Raw genomic sequence first — 17,066 nt, 5'->3', positions numbered from 1 at the left:
ACCTCCTACTTTCCATTAGACTTTTCACAATGGAAGTCCCAAAGATATCATGAACTCAACCTATTTAAAACTGACCTCATTATCTTTTCTCTTATTTCCCCTCTTCCAAACTTTGCTGTTGCCCTCAAGGATACCTCTAATCTTGAAATTTAAGTGTCATCCTCAGTTCATCACTCTCACCCTCCTAAATCTAATGTCTAATCTAAAAATCTAATCTATTGATTCTTCCATTGAAACATTTCTCTTCTGCTTCCCCTTATCCCTTGTGATTTGCCACTAGCTTAATGTAGACCCTCATTACTCCACTCTTGGCATATTATAATAGCCTGGTGACTACTTGCTCTGCCTCATTTCTCCCCATACAATCAATCTCTACTCATCTGTCAATTTAGTCTTCCTAAAGTACAGGTCTGACCATAGCAGCCTTTCTATCTATCCCTATCCTCCACATTCACTAAAGTCTAGTGACTATCATTTCCAAGATCAAATATAAAATCTTCTATTTGGCATTCAGAGTCATTCATATGAATGAATCCATTCTAAGCTTCTTATATCTTACCCCCATGTACTCTGCAATACAGTGCCATTGATCTCCTTATTTTTATTTGTTTCAGTTTTAGTACCACATTTTAAGAAGGACATTGATAAGCTTAAATAGAATATCCAGAAGAGGGTATCCAGGATTTTGAAGGTCCTAGAAATGTCACAGAGTATTCTTTGAAGAAACGAAGGAAGAAAAATCCAAGGACATAAGACATTTTTTTCAAATATTAAAGGGCATCTTTGACACATGTAAAGATAGTAATTGCAGATTTGAAAAGAGCTTACTGTGTAATGGAGGAAGACTATTCTCAAAATGAAGCTAAAGGAGGGGAGAGGGAAAAATGATACTTCTTTTTAAATCCTCTGAGGAAGAGGTACTTGATGAGGCACTATGATGAGGTGCTACAAAGAGGCAAATGTTGGCTTAATATATGTTTAAAACATACCACTAGCACGTCTATTGATTCACTTAACCCCAAGTGGGGTCCTGTGCCTCTGAACATAGCCAGCACTAGAATTCTTTTGTCTTTTTTTGGAGGTAGTCTGGATTAAGTGATTTATCCAAGGTCATATAGTCAGTAAATATCTGAGGCAGAATTTGAATTCAGGCCCTCCAGACTTCAAAGTCAGTGCTCTATCCACTTAACCACTTAGCTGCTCCAGTACTAGAATGCTAATATGTGTAGCATCTTATATGGGAGGGGTTTTTTGTTTGTTGATTGGTTCAGGTGTGGGTTGGACAGGACAGTCTGAAGGCCCTTGTTAATGATTCTGTGACTGGCTAAATTACATTGTCTTTGTGGGCCTCAGTTTCTTCTTTTGTAAAATGACCTCTTTCTAACCTAATAGTCTGTAAAAAGATCCATGAAATTGTCTTTTCAAGCTATATAGATATAGATCTAAAGAGCCTCAGAGAGGTCAAGAACGTACAAATCAGCAAAGTAGAAATTTGCCTTGGTACCTATAAATAAGAATCTATTTTTAGGATTTGGGCAGATTTCTTAGATTTGGTTAAATGAGTAAGATTCTTATTAACAATTTAAAGACATGAAATAAAAATTGATTGGTCCACTTCTTAGGATTCATTTAGTATCCAGGAAGACATTCAAGTACGGAATCTAGGACATTGAACACAATAGAACTCATTCTTTTCATGGCTAATTTCTGAACTCTATGGCTCTTTCCAAATCCTAGCCTCTTTAGCCTATTTCTCAGCAAGTGATGTGATAGCAGAAAGCTTGTAATACTAAGTATTAGTAAATGTTACATTACCATAAAATTTCATAAATCACCAGGGAACCCTTGTAAAAAGCCACCCACCCACTTGCCCCATAAAAGTCACAATCTCTGAAATGTCTGTAGTTACAAAAAGGGAGTTAATTTACATATCTTCCAGGAGGAGGGATGATTGCTTTCTAATATAGAGATGCACATGTAATTTATTTTCAGGTTTGTAATATGGTGGCATTGATATTTTTAGAATAAATTAACAGAGCTTACTTTGTTCATGTCAAATCCTTAATTTTTGTTGCACTTATTTCCTTTATCATTTGTTTTCCTAACTGTCATTGAATTCTAATTTTCAGCATCATTTTGTTTTCTGTTTTAAATTTCTATGTTTTCATATACATGACTACCTACCAGCAAAGGAGGGGTAAAGGATTCTCTCTAAACCTTCATTTTGGTTTTCTTATTAGAAAGGGATGAATGTTATAAGATTCAATATGATTAAAGTAAGGGTATGATATATTTATTGAGATTCATCATTTTATTCCATTGGATCCATTGTCCTTTTTAATGTGGGTATTTCCATGATGAGAGCAAGTCAACAGAAAAAATACTGCATTTGATGCCAGAAAACAGAAGTTTTAATTCCAATTCTGCTATCTACTTTTTAAGCAACCTTGGGCAAGTTACTTGACCTTTCTCTTCCTCAGTTTCCTCACCTCTGAAAGGACAGGGTTGGATTAGATGATTTATGAATTCCTTTCAAAGTTTATAACCCTTTTTTAACCCCTTAATTGTTGTGTATTGCAAACTATTCTATGAATTCTTGCACATTTTTCCAAGCACCCCAGAATATCTTTTTTAACATGGTAGGGACTTTTCTTTAGGTATTTATTTGTTTTCTATTTGCCACACTATCTACCTGTCTTCTCTCAATTTCCCCATAGGATTGACTCACCTGCCATTTCCAATCAGACATTCTATGGGTGATAGATCTCTTAATTCACTTCCCCAGAAGCCATCCATGGGAATAAGATTGCAGTCTCTTTCCACCCATCATGCATCTCTTCATTTCTTCTAGGTTACCTACAACTTTGATTATCCATTGATCAGGATTCCTAACCATATACCATCCCCAGGAAAACAGTTGAGTTAAAAAGATGGTTTTGTATTGTATTTGGTTTGGAATCTTTTGAAGTATGATGCTACTATTTTTATGTGTAATCCAACCGGCTTTCTTCTTCCTCTTCAATTCTGGACCCAGCTTATTGTCCAACTTGAGAGACTTGTTCATGATTTATGAATGAATGTACTTATTTGATGGACAGAGCATCCATCTGTCTATTTTAGGTCTACACAATAGGCATTATTTCATACATCTAGTTTTTCCTGAATGGAGGATTAAGCTGGTATCTTTTGAGTAATCATCGATCTCCTCAATGAGGCTTAATGTTATCAACATAATGTATTCTACAAAGAAGAATGATCAAATAATCTTTCCATTTGTTGAAAATTCCTCCTCCATTCTCACCCTGTTTGAGAGTGGTTAGTATCTTGGATGAGCATACATTTTCCTGTTTTATGCTTCCCTTGATGCATAAAATATTTAGAACATTATTGAATAGATTTCTCTGTGGTTACATTTATCTAGGAATCAGATATGATCTTAACTTGTGCATAAAAGACCCCTTTTTAAAGTAAAAGCCTTTAAAACTAAATTTTGCTCTACCAAATTGAAGTTTTTCAGGTAATCAACATGCAGTAAACACTGGTAAACTGTATTAGTCAGTTTTCTTATTCTAAAGATATGATTTGCTATAGAAATTCATTTGTAAAAAGTCTTTTTCAAGATGTGATTTTAGAGAATTTAGGGAAGGGAGAATTTAGAAATAATTTAGTCTAGCCCTCTCAGGCTGTCTAGATGAGAAAATGAAGAGGCAACTAGGTTGTACAGTGGATAGAGCATGAGACTCTGGAATAAGGGACACTTTTTTTTCCTGATTTCAAATTTGACTCCAGATGCTTACTAGCTAGATGACCCAGAGCAAGTCACTTAACACCATTTGCTTCAGTTTCCTCATCTATAAAATGAGCTTAAGAAGGAAATGACAAACCACTCCAGTATCTTTGCCAAGAAAATCCCAAATGGTGTCATGAAGAGTTGGACGTGATTAAAAAAAATGACTAAAAAAGTGAAAAAGACTCAATGACCTCTAGCATTCATTCTAACTCTCAGTCTATAGTCCTGTGATTTTACATGCCTTGTTTTTTTTAACATTACTGCTCTGTCTCAAGTCTTATGACTCTAAATCCCATGATTTTGTATCTGCCTCTTACAGCTCCATCTCATATTTTTAAGAGTGCATTCAGTAGAGTACTAGTCAGGAAGATGAATTCTATCTAATCCTGCCTCATATATTTACTAAATGTGACCCTGAGCAAGATCTTTAAATCTCTGTTAGCCTCAGTTTATCTCATCTGGAAAACAAGCATGAAAATACCACCTACCTTACAAGGTTACTAAGAGGAGTCAATCAGGATAATATATGTAAATTGCTTTATGAATATTAAAGCTCTATAAAATATTAGCTATTACATGTAGATCATTTAGTAAGACTTTATAAAGATAAGAAAGTAAGCATATGAATCAATCCTCTTGGTCACCTTTTTTGATCATCTTTGATACTCCCTTTGGTAGTTTCCCTTTTCTAAGCTATTTTATATAAACAGACACCTTCTTGCTCTTGGGATTGCTTACCCCTCAGTATAGATGGCCTGCCATGGAGTTGGTCCAATATACGTGTCCTTCCTAACTTCATTTTCTTAAATGCCATTTCTACTTCCTTTTTTAATTCAGAGAAAACGGAGTTGGAGAAACCTAATGAGGTGTTCTCATCACCATTGATGGTGGAAGGAGATTATGATAGAAACAGTTACAAATCTCTTTCATTTTACTTTTGTTTTTTTTTTGCCCTCGAGTGTTTCATCAAGAATGTCTTTGAGATGTGATCTAGCTCTGCTCATGCCAAGCTTTTGATTAACTTGTTTTCCCAAAGTCCTCTAGTACTTTTAAGTATATTAAGAGGCAGCACTACTCATCCTTCACCATATTTGTTTGTCTGTGGTGTTTTATAACTGAGATATGGACTCAATAGAAATGACCCTACTCTGCCCCTTTTAAACCTGAATGCTGCTGGATCCTGACCTCTACATATCAGCCTCTATATCTTGAAGAAAGACATCAAATGAACTTTTTTAACTTTTAGAGAATTGGAGATTGCAATCATGTACTGCCTATAAGTGGCAGAAAGGGGTGAAAGGCATCAGGTGGACCCTGTAAGAGATGATGGCAGCTCAGTTTTCAAAAAAAATTAAGAAGAGATTCTAAGGCACCTGTGTCTTTATATCTGCTTGATGTGGATGTTGCTTCATTACAATTCTGTACTTCCTCCTTCCTTGAACTTCTTAGACTATTCTGTTTGACTTGTTCTTTATATTCATTTGCTATCTAACTTTTCATTAGATCTATATTTAGAGCTGGAAGAGACATTAGGAGGTCATCAAGTCCAGCCTCATCTTATTTTACGAATAGGTAAACTGGAATCACATAGGTAGTTTCTGAGGCAAGATTTGAATCCATCTCTTCCTAATCTCAAATTTAATCTACTATGCCATGCACCTCTGCTAAAATCATTTGTATTATGGATATTTGAACATGAATTGTTGATCATTAGCAGTGTGATTTAAGTGAAAAAAGAAATGTTCTTAGAGTTAGAACCTGGGCTAGAATCTCACTCAGTTCTCACATTTACTAGCTCTGTGAGAGGGGGCAAATCATTTAAAGTCTCGAGCCACTATTTCCTTGTCTGCAAAATAAAAATAATCACTTATGAAATGCTTTATTTTCCCTTCCTGCTTTCAATCAGGGTTACCTTGAGGTGAGAAAATAACTTTTCTAGCTTCAAAGAGTTATATAAATGTGAGCCCATTTTCAGTTCTTGAGAGACTGTTGGGTTCCATGTCTCAAGGTGTTTGCTTTTGCATATGACCCATAGGGAATTTCAAAGAATAGGAGTAAAAGCTTTCCTTAGGAAAATGTATGAGAGGAAGAAAACATACATGGAATGGTCATGTGATGAGGGAAAGGGATAAAAAAATTGGTTTCCTTGAGATGTCTGGAGATGGTGAAGAAGAAGATGACTATTACTTGGGTGCCCAAATACCTACCCCGCTCCCTTTTTAAAATTTGTATTTCTCGGGGCGGCTAGGTGGCACAGTGGATGAAGCACCAGCCCTGGAGTCAGAAGTACCTGGGTTCAAATCTGGTCTCAGACACTTAATAATTACCTAGCCGTGTGGCCTTGGGCAAGCCACTTAACCCCATTTGCCTTGTAAAAACCTTAAAAAAAATTGTATTTCTTTTTAGAGATTTGGAGCAATCTTTCATATGGATGCTGTTGTATTGTTTCAGTCATGTCTGACTCTCCACAGCACCATTTGGGGTGTTGGCTGGATTTGAACTTATGAGGAAAGTGTTCTTTATTCCCGGCCTCATCCATTGTTGTCTTTATGGCTATTAGTTTGCAGTTCTTATGTTGAGAACCCTTTATTCATTAAAGGCAACTAGTTGACATAGTAAATTGAGTCCCCTGGTTTAGAGTCAGAAAAACCTGAATTCAAATCCAATCTCAGACCTTCCTAGCTTTGTGACCCTGGGCAAGTCATTTAACTCCTGTCTACCTCAGTTTCCTTAAGTGAAAATGGAGATAATAATGCCACTTACCTGCCAGGGTTATTATGAGGATCAAATGAAATGATATTTGTAAAGCATTTAGCATGATATTTACCATATAGGAGACTTTTAATAATTCTTTTCCCTCCCATGTTTTGACCACTTATCTTGGAAAATGGCTCTTGATCACATATTTATATTTGTTTCCTATATATCTTGAATATTATATTTGATGCTAAGATTCCCCCCCCCCAAATTATTGACAGCTTCTCTTCTTATCCTGGTTGCATTGTTTTTTGTTCATGTAAAAGAGTTTTAATTTCATATAATCTGAGCTACTTATTTTATCTTTTGTGATCAACATTTTCTCTTAGATATTTAAGAATTCTCCCCCAATCACTGTCTGATCTTATCCAACTTTTAATATTCAGGCAATATATCCATTTGGAGCCTATTAGGGTATATGGCAAGAATCTATTCTTGTTCTCCAACAGGTTCTTTTCAAACAAAAAATTCATCACTAAGAAATTCACGTTTTCATGTTCCTTGAACACTGAGTAGTTTAGTTCATGTGATTTTTATTCTTTTTTTCTGGTTTATTTTATTAATCTGTTTTTTTTAACCAGTACCAAGGAGTTTTACAGTATAATCTAAGGTCTGAAAGTAAAATTTCCCCTTTATTTCTATAATTTTTCATTCTTTTTCTTGAAATTTTAGACCTTTCATTCCTCCAAAATTAATTTTGTGTTTATTTTGTCAAGCTTTATAAAGCTAGTACTTGATAATCTTGGGTTGTACTGTCTATAAATTTATTTGGTAATAATGCATTTTTATTTTATTTTATTTTATTTAGAAGTTCCCATAATGAATACTATCCCCTATAAGTCCTTTATTTATTTGAGAAATCTCTGCCCTGGAAAACATATTTTAGCTGGTTTTTTTTAGTGTTGTCTTCAAGTTTATTAAAGTCAGGGCCCTGACTCCCTTACATCTTTCCTTACCAAGACTATCAAAGAAAGTGACTTAGAATCTAATAACCTGCTCTGGATCCTTCTGTAGCAGAATGTGTTTTGGCTAATGCTCCTAACCAGGTTTCCCCTGTTGGCAATATATTGGAGGCACTGAAATACCAGCTGGAAAGTACAGCAGATGGTGTGTGGTATACAGACTCTTAAAACGATCACTTTTTCCCCTCTGGCTTTTGGTGGGAGTGGAAAGGGTGATATTAATAAAGAAGATAACTTCTGACAATAAAAGAGACCATGGGAAGGCCATGTTGACTTTGCGGGAAGAAAATTGGCAGAGGGGAAAAGTTGGCAGAGGAAAGGGAAGCTACAGAAGGAAACAATTTACTAGCTTACATTTCCTAGGTTGGTTGCAAAATCTTCTTCCCAGTGTTGTTTTCAACATGGTGTATTATGTCATTATCACCATTCAAGTTTCCTCAAGAATAACACACATGTTTTCTCTTCCAGAAGTGACATTGAAGGTCCACATCAGTGACGCCAGTACCCATCAACCAGTCAACGAAGCCTTCATTGAAATATTTACCAACCAGGTCTCTATTGCTTCTGGAACATCAGGGGCAGATGGGACAGCTTTCATCAAGTTTCAATATCAGTTGGGCAGTCAGCTGATCGTCACGGCCAGTAAGCCTGCATATGTACCAAATTCTGCTCCATGGAAACCTATACGGTTGCCTGGTAAGTACGGTTTCACTTTGTTTTGTTTTGTCGAACATCTAATTTATTGCATTTGAATTCAAAAAGAAAATGACCTCTAATCAACCAATATTTATCCATTCCTATTTACCATGAGTCCCCTGTCCTCCACTAAAGTCCTTTGCTAATTTAAATTTCATCATTGTGTGGAGATGACAGTGGTTTCTCTTGACCCCACCAATAAAATGGAAGTGTTTCAAGAAGAGGTAACTAAGTCTGTGTCCATTGCCTGAGAACCATTCCTGAAAACTGTTTCAACTTGATTTAGAAACTCATCACCAGGTACATCATGAGTAATTAATTTTTTGTGAATTCTCAAAGACCATCTTCTAAATTAACAGAAGGGGATACAATCTGTACTGGTAGAGGGGAATACAAATATTAGTGAAATTACAAATCATTGCCTTCACTGCTTTATATTTGTAGATATCATGTACCCTCAGAAGGAGAAAATTATAAACTGATAACCATACCTGTCATGTATCAGTTATCACTGAACTCAAAACTGCATTTGGGCTATATTTCTTCATCAAAAGACCTTTGAGTACCTTAGCATACTTTATAAATGTTATCTGTTCTTAAGAACAAAAATGAGGTTAAGATTCTTATTTTGCTCAGAAATGAAGTGGTTTTAGAATTGCTACTCCATACCCTTCCTCTGATGATTTTCCCCCATTTTCTATGAAGTCTCCTCTCTGGATTCTTTTTTTTTTTTTTTAGTTTTTTGCAAGGCAAATGGGGTTAAGTGGCTTGCCCAAGGCCACACAGCTAGGTAATTATTAAGTGTCTGAGACCGGATTTGAACCCAGGTACTCCTGACTCCAAGGCCGGTGCTTTATCCACTACACCACCTAGCCGCCCCTTCCTCTCTGGATTCTTACTCTTCCAATCTTATAGAAATCAATTACTTCTAAAATCTCTAATTCCCCTTCTCTGTACAAAGAGACATTCTAAGAGGAACAAATCCCAGATGATGATACTCATTCTAAGGTCCCCATCTGCCACTGCATAGTCTTTCTCTCTCCCCACAAGATTATTATTCAACAGAACCCTCTTCCTTCACTGAATCTGCAATCCCACCCCCCATTTTCTTTCCTTTCCTTTCCCTTCTTGCCCATTCTCTCAATGCCCCACTTCCTCCTGTGAGACTGTAGAACTTGAGGGGCAGCTAGGTGGCGTAGTGGATAAAGCACCGGCCTTGGAGTCAGGAGTACCTGGGTTCAAATCCGGTCTCAGACACTTAATAATTACCTAGCTGTGTGGCCTTGGGCAAAGTCACTTAACCCTATTTGCCTTGCAAAAACTTTAAAAAAAAAAAAGAAAGAGACTATAGAACTTATTTTCCATTCACTGTTTAACATTGACTTAGTATATCAAGGTATATCATACCTATCTTGTTATTCCCCTCTTCCTTTTTATTCCCTCCAATTCAGTGACAATGGCCTCCTTGCTATTACTTGCACAAAATAATCCATCTCTCAACTCCATGCATTTTTCTTTTTTTCTTTTTAAATATTTATTTTTCCCAATTACATCTAAAAACAATTTTTAGTATTTTGGGTTTTTTTTTTAATTTTGAGTTCCCAATTCTCTCCCTTCTTCCTTTCTCTCCCTCCCCCACTAAGAAGACAAGAAATTTGTTATATATTATACAGTCATGTAAAACACTTGCATATTAGCAATGTTGTGAAAGAAAAGAGGTCAAAAAAGAAGAAAGTATTAAATAGTATGCTTTGACCTGCATTCAGATACTTCAGCTCCTCCTCTGGAGATAGATAGCAATTTTCATCATAGTCCTTTGGAATTATCTTAGATCATTGTATTGCTGAGTGGAGCTAAATCATTCATAGTTGCTTATCATACAGTATTGCTATTACTGTGTACAGTGTTCTCCTGGTTCAGTTCATTTCACTTTCCATCAGTTCATATATGTCATTCTATGTTTTTTCCTCTTTTTTTCTTTCTGTTTTTAAGAATATTCTGTTTGCTATTTCTTATAATAAAAATAGTATTCCATCGCAATTATATACCACAGCTTGTTCAACCTTTCCCCAAATTGAACATCCCCTCAATTTTCAATTCTTTGTTACCCCTAAAAAAATTGTTATAAATATTTGTGTTTATATAAGTCCCTTTCCTTTTTTGTTGTTTATCTCTTTGGGAGGCAGACCTAGTAGTGGTGTTGTTAGTTCAAAGGGAATGCATGATTTTATAACCCTTTGGGCAGAGTTCCAAACTGGTCTCCAGAATGGTTGACTCAGATCACAAGTTCACTAAAAATACATTAATGTCTCAGTCTTCTCGTATCCCCTCTAGCATTCCTTATTTTTCTTTTTTGTCATATAAACCAGTTTGTTTGATAGATGGGGATGGTATCTCAGAGTTGGTTTGACTTGCATTTCTCTAATCAATAGTGATTTAGAACATTTTTTCATATGACTATAGATAGCTTTGATTACTTCATCTGAAAACTGCCTCTTCATATCCTTAGACCATTTAGCAATTGGTGAATGACTCTTATTTTTATAAATTTACTCAGTTCTCTATATATTTGAGAAATGAAACTTTATCAAAGAAATTTGCTGTGAAAAAATTTTTTCAATTATGATTACTAACTGTGCATTTTCTTCTATCCTGTTTTCCTCTTTGTTTATACTACTCTCTTTATCCTATCTTTCCTCCCTTTCTATCAACCCCCCCCCCCCTTCTCTTTTCCCTTCCATTCCTACTTTTCCTGTTTGGTAAGATAGCTTTATGGGTATGTTAATCCCTCTATGAGCCAATTCCATTAAGAATAAGGTCCAAGCACTGTGTCTCACCTCCCCCATCTTCCCCTTCACTGTAAATGCTCTTTTACTCCTCTTTTATGTGAGATACTTTATCTCATTCTACCTCTCCCTTCCCCCTTCTCATCCCTTAATTTTATTTTTTTGATATCCTTCTTCATTTTTAACTCATATCTGTCCCCTCTGTCTATGTATACTTCTACCTTCCCTAATAATGATAAAATGCTTAAGAGTTAGAATTATCATCTTCCTATGTAGGAATGTAAACAGTTTAACTTTTTTGAATCCCTTATGATTTCTTTCATGTTTACCTTTTGATGCATCTCTTGAGTCTTTTATTTGAAGGTCAGATTTTCTATTCAGTTCTAGTCTTTTCGGAATGCTTAAAAGTCCTGTATTTCAATAAATATCTATTTTTCCCCCTGAAGGATTTTATATACAGTTTTGCTGTATAAGTATTTCTTGGTTATAATTCTAGCTCCTTTGCCCTCTACAATATCATATTCCAAGTCCTTCAACCCTTTAATTTAGAATCTGCTAAATATTATGCTATCCTGATTGTAGCACCATAGTATTGGAATTATTTCTTTGTGAGTGCTTGTAGTATTTTCTCTTTGATCTTTGATCTCTGGAATTTCATTACAAAATTCCCAGGAGTTTTCATGTAAGGATCTCTTTTTGGAGATTATCAGTGGATTGTTTCAATTTTTATTTTTTTCTCAGGTCCTAGAATATCAGGTCAATTTTCCCTTAATAATTTCTTGAACTATGATATCAAGGTTCCTTTTTTTAAAAAAAAGTCATCATCTTCAGGTAGTCTAATAATACTTAAATAATCCCTTCTTGCTCTATTTTCCAGGTCAGTTTTGTTCCAAAAGGATATTTCACATTTTCTTCCAGTTTTTCATTCTTTTGATTTTTTTATTGTTTCTAGTTGTCTCATAGAATCAATAGCTTGCCTTAGCCCAACTCTAATTTTTAATCAATTTTTTAAATTTAGCTCTTATACCTCCTTTTTTCCATTTTACAAATTGTGTTTTTTATGGAGGTTTTTCCTTAAGTGTATTTTTACGTAACTCTTTCTCCATTTGATCAGTCCTGGTTTTTAAGGCGTTATTCCCTTTAGTGAATTTTTGTATTTCTTTTTCCATTTGTCCTATTCCATTTTTAAGGTATTTTTATTTTATTTTAAAGGTATTATTTTCTTCAGTATTTTCTTCAGTGCCTCCTTTATCAAATTATTAATCTTTTTCCCCCAATTTTCTTAGATTGCTGTTTCTTTTCCCAATTTTTCCTCTACCTCGCTTAATTGATTTTTATAATTACTTTTGAGTTTTTTCCAGAAATTCTTTTTTTAACCTGAGACCAATTCACACTTTTTGTATGAGCCTTTGTACTATCAGCTTTGAGTTTGTGTTTTGGTTTTCCCTCTGACCACAGGAACTTTCTGTGGTCAGGTTATTTTTTTGTCATTTATCCATTTCCCCAGCCTGTTTCTTGACTTTTAATTCTATGTTAAAGTAGGTCTCTGCTCCCAGAGTGGAAAAATAGATAAAGACAGAACTCTGCCTAACTCTTTCTATTACAACAATATGGTGCTAATACCTAAACCAGGAAGAGTTAAAACAGAGAAAGAAAATTATAGACCTATCTCCCTGATGAATATAGATGCAAAAATCTTAAATAAAATCTTACCAAAACATCACTAGAATAATACACTATGACCAAGCAGGATTTATCCCAGGAATGCGGAACTGGTTCAATATTAAGAAAACTATCAGTATAATTAATTATATCAATAGCAAACCTATCAGAAATCATATGATTATATCAATAGATACTGAAAAAGCTTTTTTTATTTGCAAGGCAAATGGGGTTAAGTGGCTTGCCCAAGGCCACACTGCTAGGTAATTATTAAGTGAGGCTGGATTTGAACTTAGGTACTCCCGACTCCAGGGCTGATGCTCTACCCACTGTACCACCTAGATGCCCCCTGAAAAAGCTTTTGACAAAATACAGCACCCATTCCTACTAAAAACGCTATAGAGAGCATAGGAATAAATGGACTGTTCCTTAGAATAATAAACAGTATCTATCTGAAACCATCAACAAGAAAAGAAAGAAGTGAGGTCTAGATAAATGGTCAGAAGATTTATAGGAATCATTTGCTGGAACTAGGTACAAGACTTTACTACATTATCCATACTTGGATCAGGGTCACAGTCCAAGAGCAAGTAAGAGCACTAAAATGCCAGAACTTGGGACCCCAGGGGAGCAGGGACCTGGGTCATACTTACTTACAGGATTGGTTTTATTTCTTAATTCAACAGTTTTCTTGCTTTCAATTTCATTAATTTCTTCTTTAATTTTTAGGAGTTATAATTTGGTATTTAACGGGGGGGGTTAATTCGTTCTTCAATTTTTTTTAGTTGCATATTTGGTTCATTAATTTCTTTCTCTAATTTATTCATACCTCACTTCCGTATGAGCTCTGTCTTTGCCCTTGTCTCCTTGTACTTTGAGAAAATCTTTTAGCAGTCCCTCTTTTGTATTTTGTTGTGATCATTATTTTTATTTTTATTAATTTTTTTATTTTGGTTTTTGCAAGACAATGGGATTAAGTGTCTTGCCCAAGCTAGGTAATTATTAGTCTGAGGCTGAATTTGAACCCAAGTCCTCCTGACTCCAGGACTAGTCCTCTGTCCACTGCCACTGAGCTGCCCTATGTGATCATTATTTTTAACTCACAAGTGTCTTTCTCCTTGTAGATTTAATTTTCCCTTTTTGCTGGGGTAATTAATTTCATTACTTGTCCTTTTTTGGATGCTACTTTTATTTGTCTTTTTTATTTCTATTATCTGGGTTGCTTTAAAGTCAGTCAGTCTTTTTTGTGGAAATGCTTCAAATGCTTCTCTTAGTGAATTTCCAACTTTTTTTCATTGATTCTATCACATCTTCTCTAGCAGAGTGCCTCTTCTATCATCCACCTCTCTCATTTATTGTTGGTATCTCCTTCTCCATTTGCTACTTCTCTGCTTCCTACAAACATGCTCATATCTCTCTAATCCTTCACTCCTCCATAATTGTTACTAAACTCCTTGTAGTCAGATTACAGAGAGGCCAAGAAAGATGGAGATTTAAAAAACATCATTGGATCTGGCAATTAAGAGATCATTGGTAATATTGGAAAGAATGGTTTCAGTGGAATTATGAAATTGAAAGTCAGACAGCAGAGAGTTTAAAAGATAGGGAGAGGCAAAGAAATGGAGACCCTAATTGGAGTCTCAAGGAGGGTCCTCAAGGGAGGTGAGATATAAGGCAATAGCAGAAAAAGAAATGAAGACAAAAAATAATCTTCCCAAGGAGTTTAGTCACACACAAAAAGGAAGAGTAGTTTGAAAGGTAAGCAATCATCTAGAGAGAAGAGAGTTTTAAGAGTAATTTAAAGTCAACATATCCAAAACTATACTTACCTTTCTCCAAAAACCTTCCCTCCACTTCTGAATTTCCTTATTACTGTTGAGATTACCTCTCTCCTCCCAATCCCTCAGCTTGCATTCCTATGCTCATTCTCTTTCACCCTGTCATATCCAGTCTTCTGGGAAGTTTTGTCCATTTTACCTTTGAAACATCTCTGTATATATATGCTACTTTCTTCCCCTGACATTGCTTCCACCTGGTGCAGGGTCTTATCACCTCACACCTATACTAATTATAGCCTGTTGCTGCATCTCCCTGCCTCTTAACTCTCCCTATCACAATCCGTCCTCCTTTCAACTGTCAAATTAATCTTCCTAAAATGTTACAGATTTGATTATATATATACATCTGCCTTCAGTAAAATTCTTTCATTCCTCATAACCTCCAGAATTAAATATAAAATCAGAGTTTGAAATCTAAAGTTCTTAACTTTATCCTCTCTATCCTTTCAGTCTTCTTCTAGTCTGTCCCCACATACTTTGTGATCCAGTGACACTGGCCTCCTTGTGGTTGCTCACACAAGATCCATCTCCTGACTCTATATCTTTTTACTAAATGTTCCTCAAGCCTGGAATTTCCTCCCTCTTCATCACCACCTCCTGGTTTCCCATGTTTCCTACAAGTCCTAGTGAAAAATCCCATCTTAATGTTGGTGCCTTCACTCTTTTGAGTTTCTCTCATTTAGTCTTCATGTTCTTCAGTCATTTTAGTCATGTTTGACTCTTTGGGGTTCCATTTGGGCCTATTTGGGGTTTTCTTGGCAAAGATACTGAAGTAGTTTGCCATTTACTTCTCTAGCTTATTTTGTAGATGAGGAAACTGAGGCAAACAGATTTGAGTGACTTGCCCAGGGTCATATCACTGGTAAGTTTTTGAGGCCAAATTTGAGCTCAATCAGGGTACTCCAAACCAGGCTAAGCCACCTAGATTCCTATCTTGTATTTAATTAATGTTCTTTATTTAGTTTTTATCCTATATCTGTCTGTTCTATCCTTAAATATGTTGTCTCCCTTAACACCAGTTAGAGATGATTTTTATGGGGCTTGGCACAGAGTTTTTCATTGATTCATTCATTGCTGAATTCCAATAAAATAAAAATCCTTAAGGAAAAGTATTGTTACATTTTTGTCTGTGACCACCCTAGTGCCCACCATGGAGTAGGCACTTCAGAAATGCTTTTTGATTGAGTGCATGATGAAGGTCAAGGAACAGGGCTCTAGAGTGAGAACTCTGGAAGGGAACAAGTAGAGGCTGTGGGCAGTCTTGAGGAACTGCTGTGGGTTTCTCCTCCTCTTGTTTCTTTCCTACTTTCTTCTCTTTTCCTTGGCCAGAGTAGAATGAGAAACTAAGGCAAATGTGAGGGAAGGGGGGGGGGGCTTCCACTTCTTTTCTTCTTACCTCTCACTCATCCTATCACTGTGGCTTCTATAGTCCAGAGCAGAATGGGTCAAGGCTTAGGGAAGGGTGGTGGCAACAGACAATGTGTGGCCAAGGTGGCAGCCAACATCTAAAGGGTTCAAGAGAAAGAAGGAAAGGAGGAGAGAAGTTTGCAGTTGGAGGGATAGGGATGCTGCCAGGGTGCTTGTATATAAGGGACATCTGTTATTTGGGAACTGCCAGATGCTTAGAGTCACATTCCCTTTAGTCCTGGCCTCTCAAAGACCTAAAAGAATTTGGTTTTATACTCAGTCATCAAATTGGATTTTGTCTTAAGAGAACAAAATCTCAGCCCTCCATCTTTTTTTTGCCAGAAAATAACTGTGGAAGCAACTCAAGGGAAGCTCCAAGGTGATTTGGGCACCCTGCTCAGCTTGTGGTGGGAAGCCAGTAGCGTGGGCTATTTGCATTGCATTCCCTTTGGGTGCAGTCCTCACAGATGCCAGAAGTAAAAGGAAACTATTTCCCTAATCTCCTTTCTCCAGAGTGAATCAGACAATAGTCACATTACATTTTTTTTTCCCAGCTTGCTCCTTCACAATAGTCAACTCTTTGTTTGGAATATTAACAAGAGCTGCTGGTGCTAAAATGGCTTGATTGAAATTCAATCAGTAACTTACTGTTTGTCATACAGCAAGCATTTAATAAATGCTTGTGGCCTTGCCTATTACACAGATTCATTAGAACTGTAGAATTCACAGCACTTTTCACTATTTGGAATTCCATGTGTCCTTCCTAAAGGGCTGGTTTTCTCTATTTATAATTTTAAAAGAGCTCTTTCCAGCATGTATACCAAAGAAGGCATTCTTTCCTCACTCCATACTTAGCACCAGTCCATAGAGCTTTTCCTTCCTGGGGATAGAAGATGTGGAAGGAGAGACATCATAAAGAGCTTTATCTTTGCCAAAGACAGGGGCAGACTTAGCTAGATCATGTTTTAGGCTGACTGTCTCAGATAGTGTAATCTGAACTTGGAAAACTGTGGTCTGGAATCTGTCTTCAAAGGAAAACTTTCTTCTTTTGTTTAAATTGTTTTTTAAAAAACTCTGAATATGTGGCTCTTCCACATATAGTTGATTTCAATCAGAAATATCTTCTCCCTTTTCAGGGGTCCTTTATTCATTTATGTATATCATATTA

The 17,066-nt window shown here is 36.0% G+C and overlaps 1 protein-coding gene across 1 annotated transcript in view; it reads left to right on the top strand.

The window, feature by feature from the left end:
- FAM171A1 (family with sequence similarity 171 member A1) overlaps window positions 1-17,066 on the top strand; it is a 188,959-nt gene that overhangs the window by 88,582 nt on the left and 83,311 nt on the right. The window contains exon 2 of the mRNA XM_074192920.1: window positions 7,978-8,205. Coding sequence (XP_074049021.1) covers window positions 7,978-8,205 — 228 coding nt within the window. The remainder of the gene's footprint in view (window positions 1-7,977; window positions 8,206-17,066) is intronic.

The sequence above is a fragment of the Macrotis lagotis genome, chromosome 7 (genome assembly GCF_037893015.1).
Source record: "Macrotis lagotis isolate mMagLag1 chromosome 7, bilby.v1.9.chrom.fasta, whole genome shotgun sequence".
Lineage (NCBI taxonomy): Eukaryota > Metazoa > Chordata > Mammalia > Peramelemorphia > Peramelidae > Macrotis > Macrotis lagotis.
Note: the sequence above shows the minus strand (reverse complement) of the source record. Positions and strands in the feature narration are given on the sequence as shown.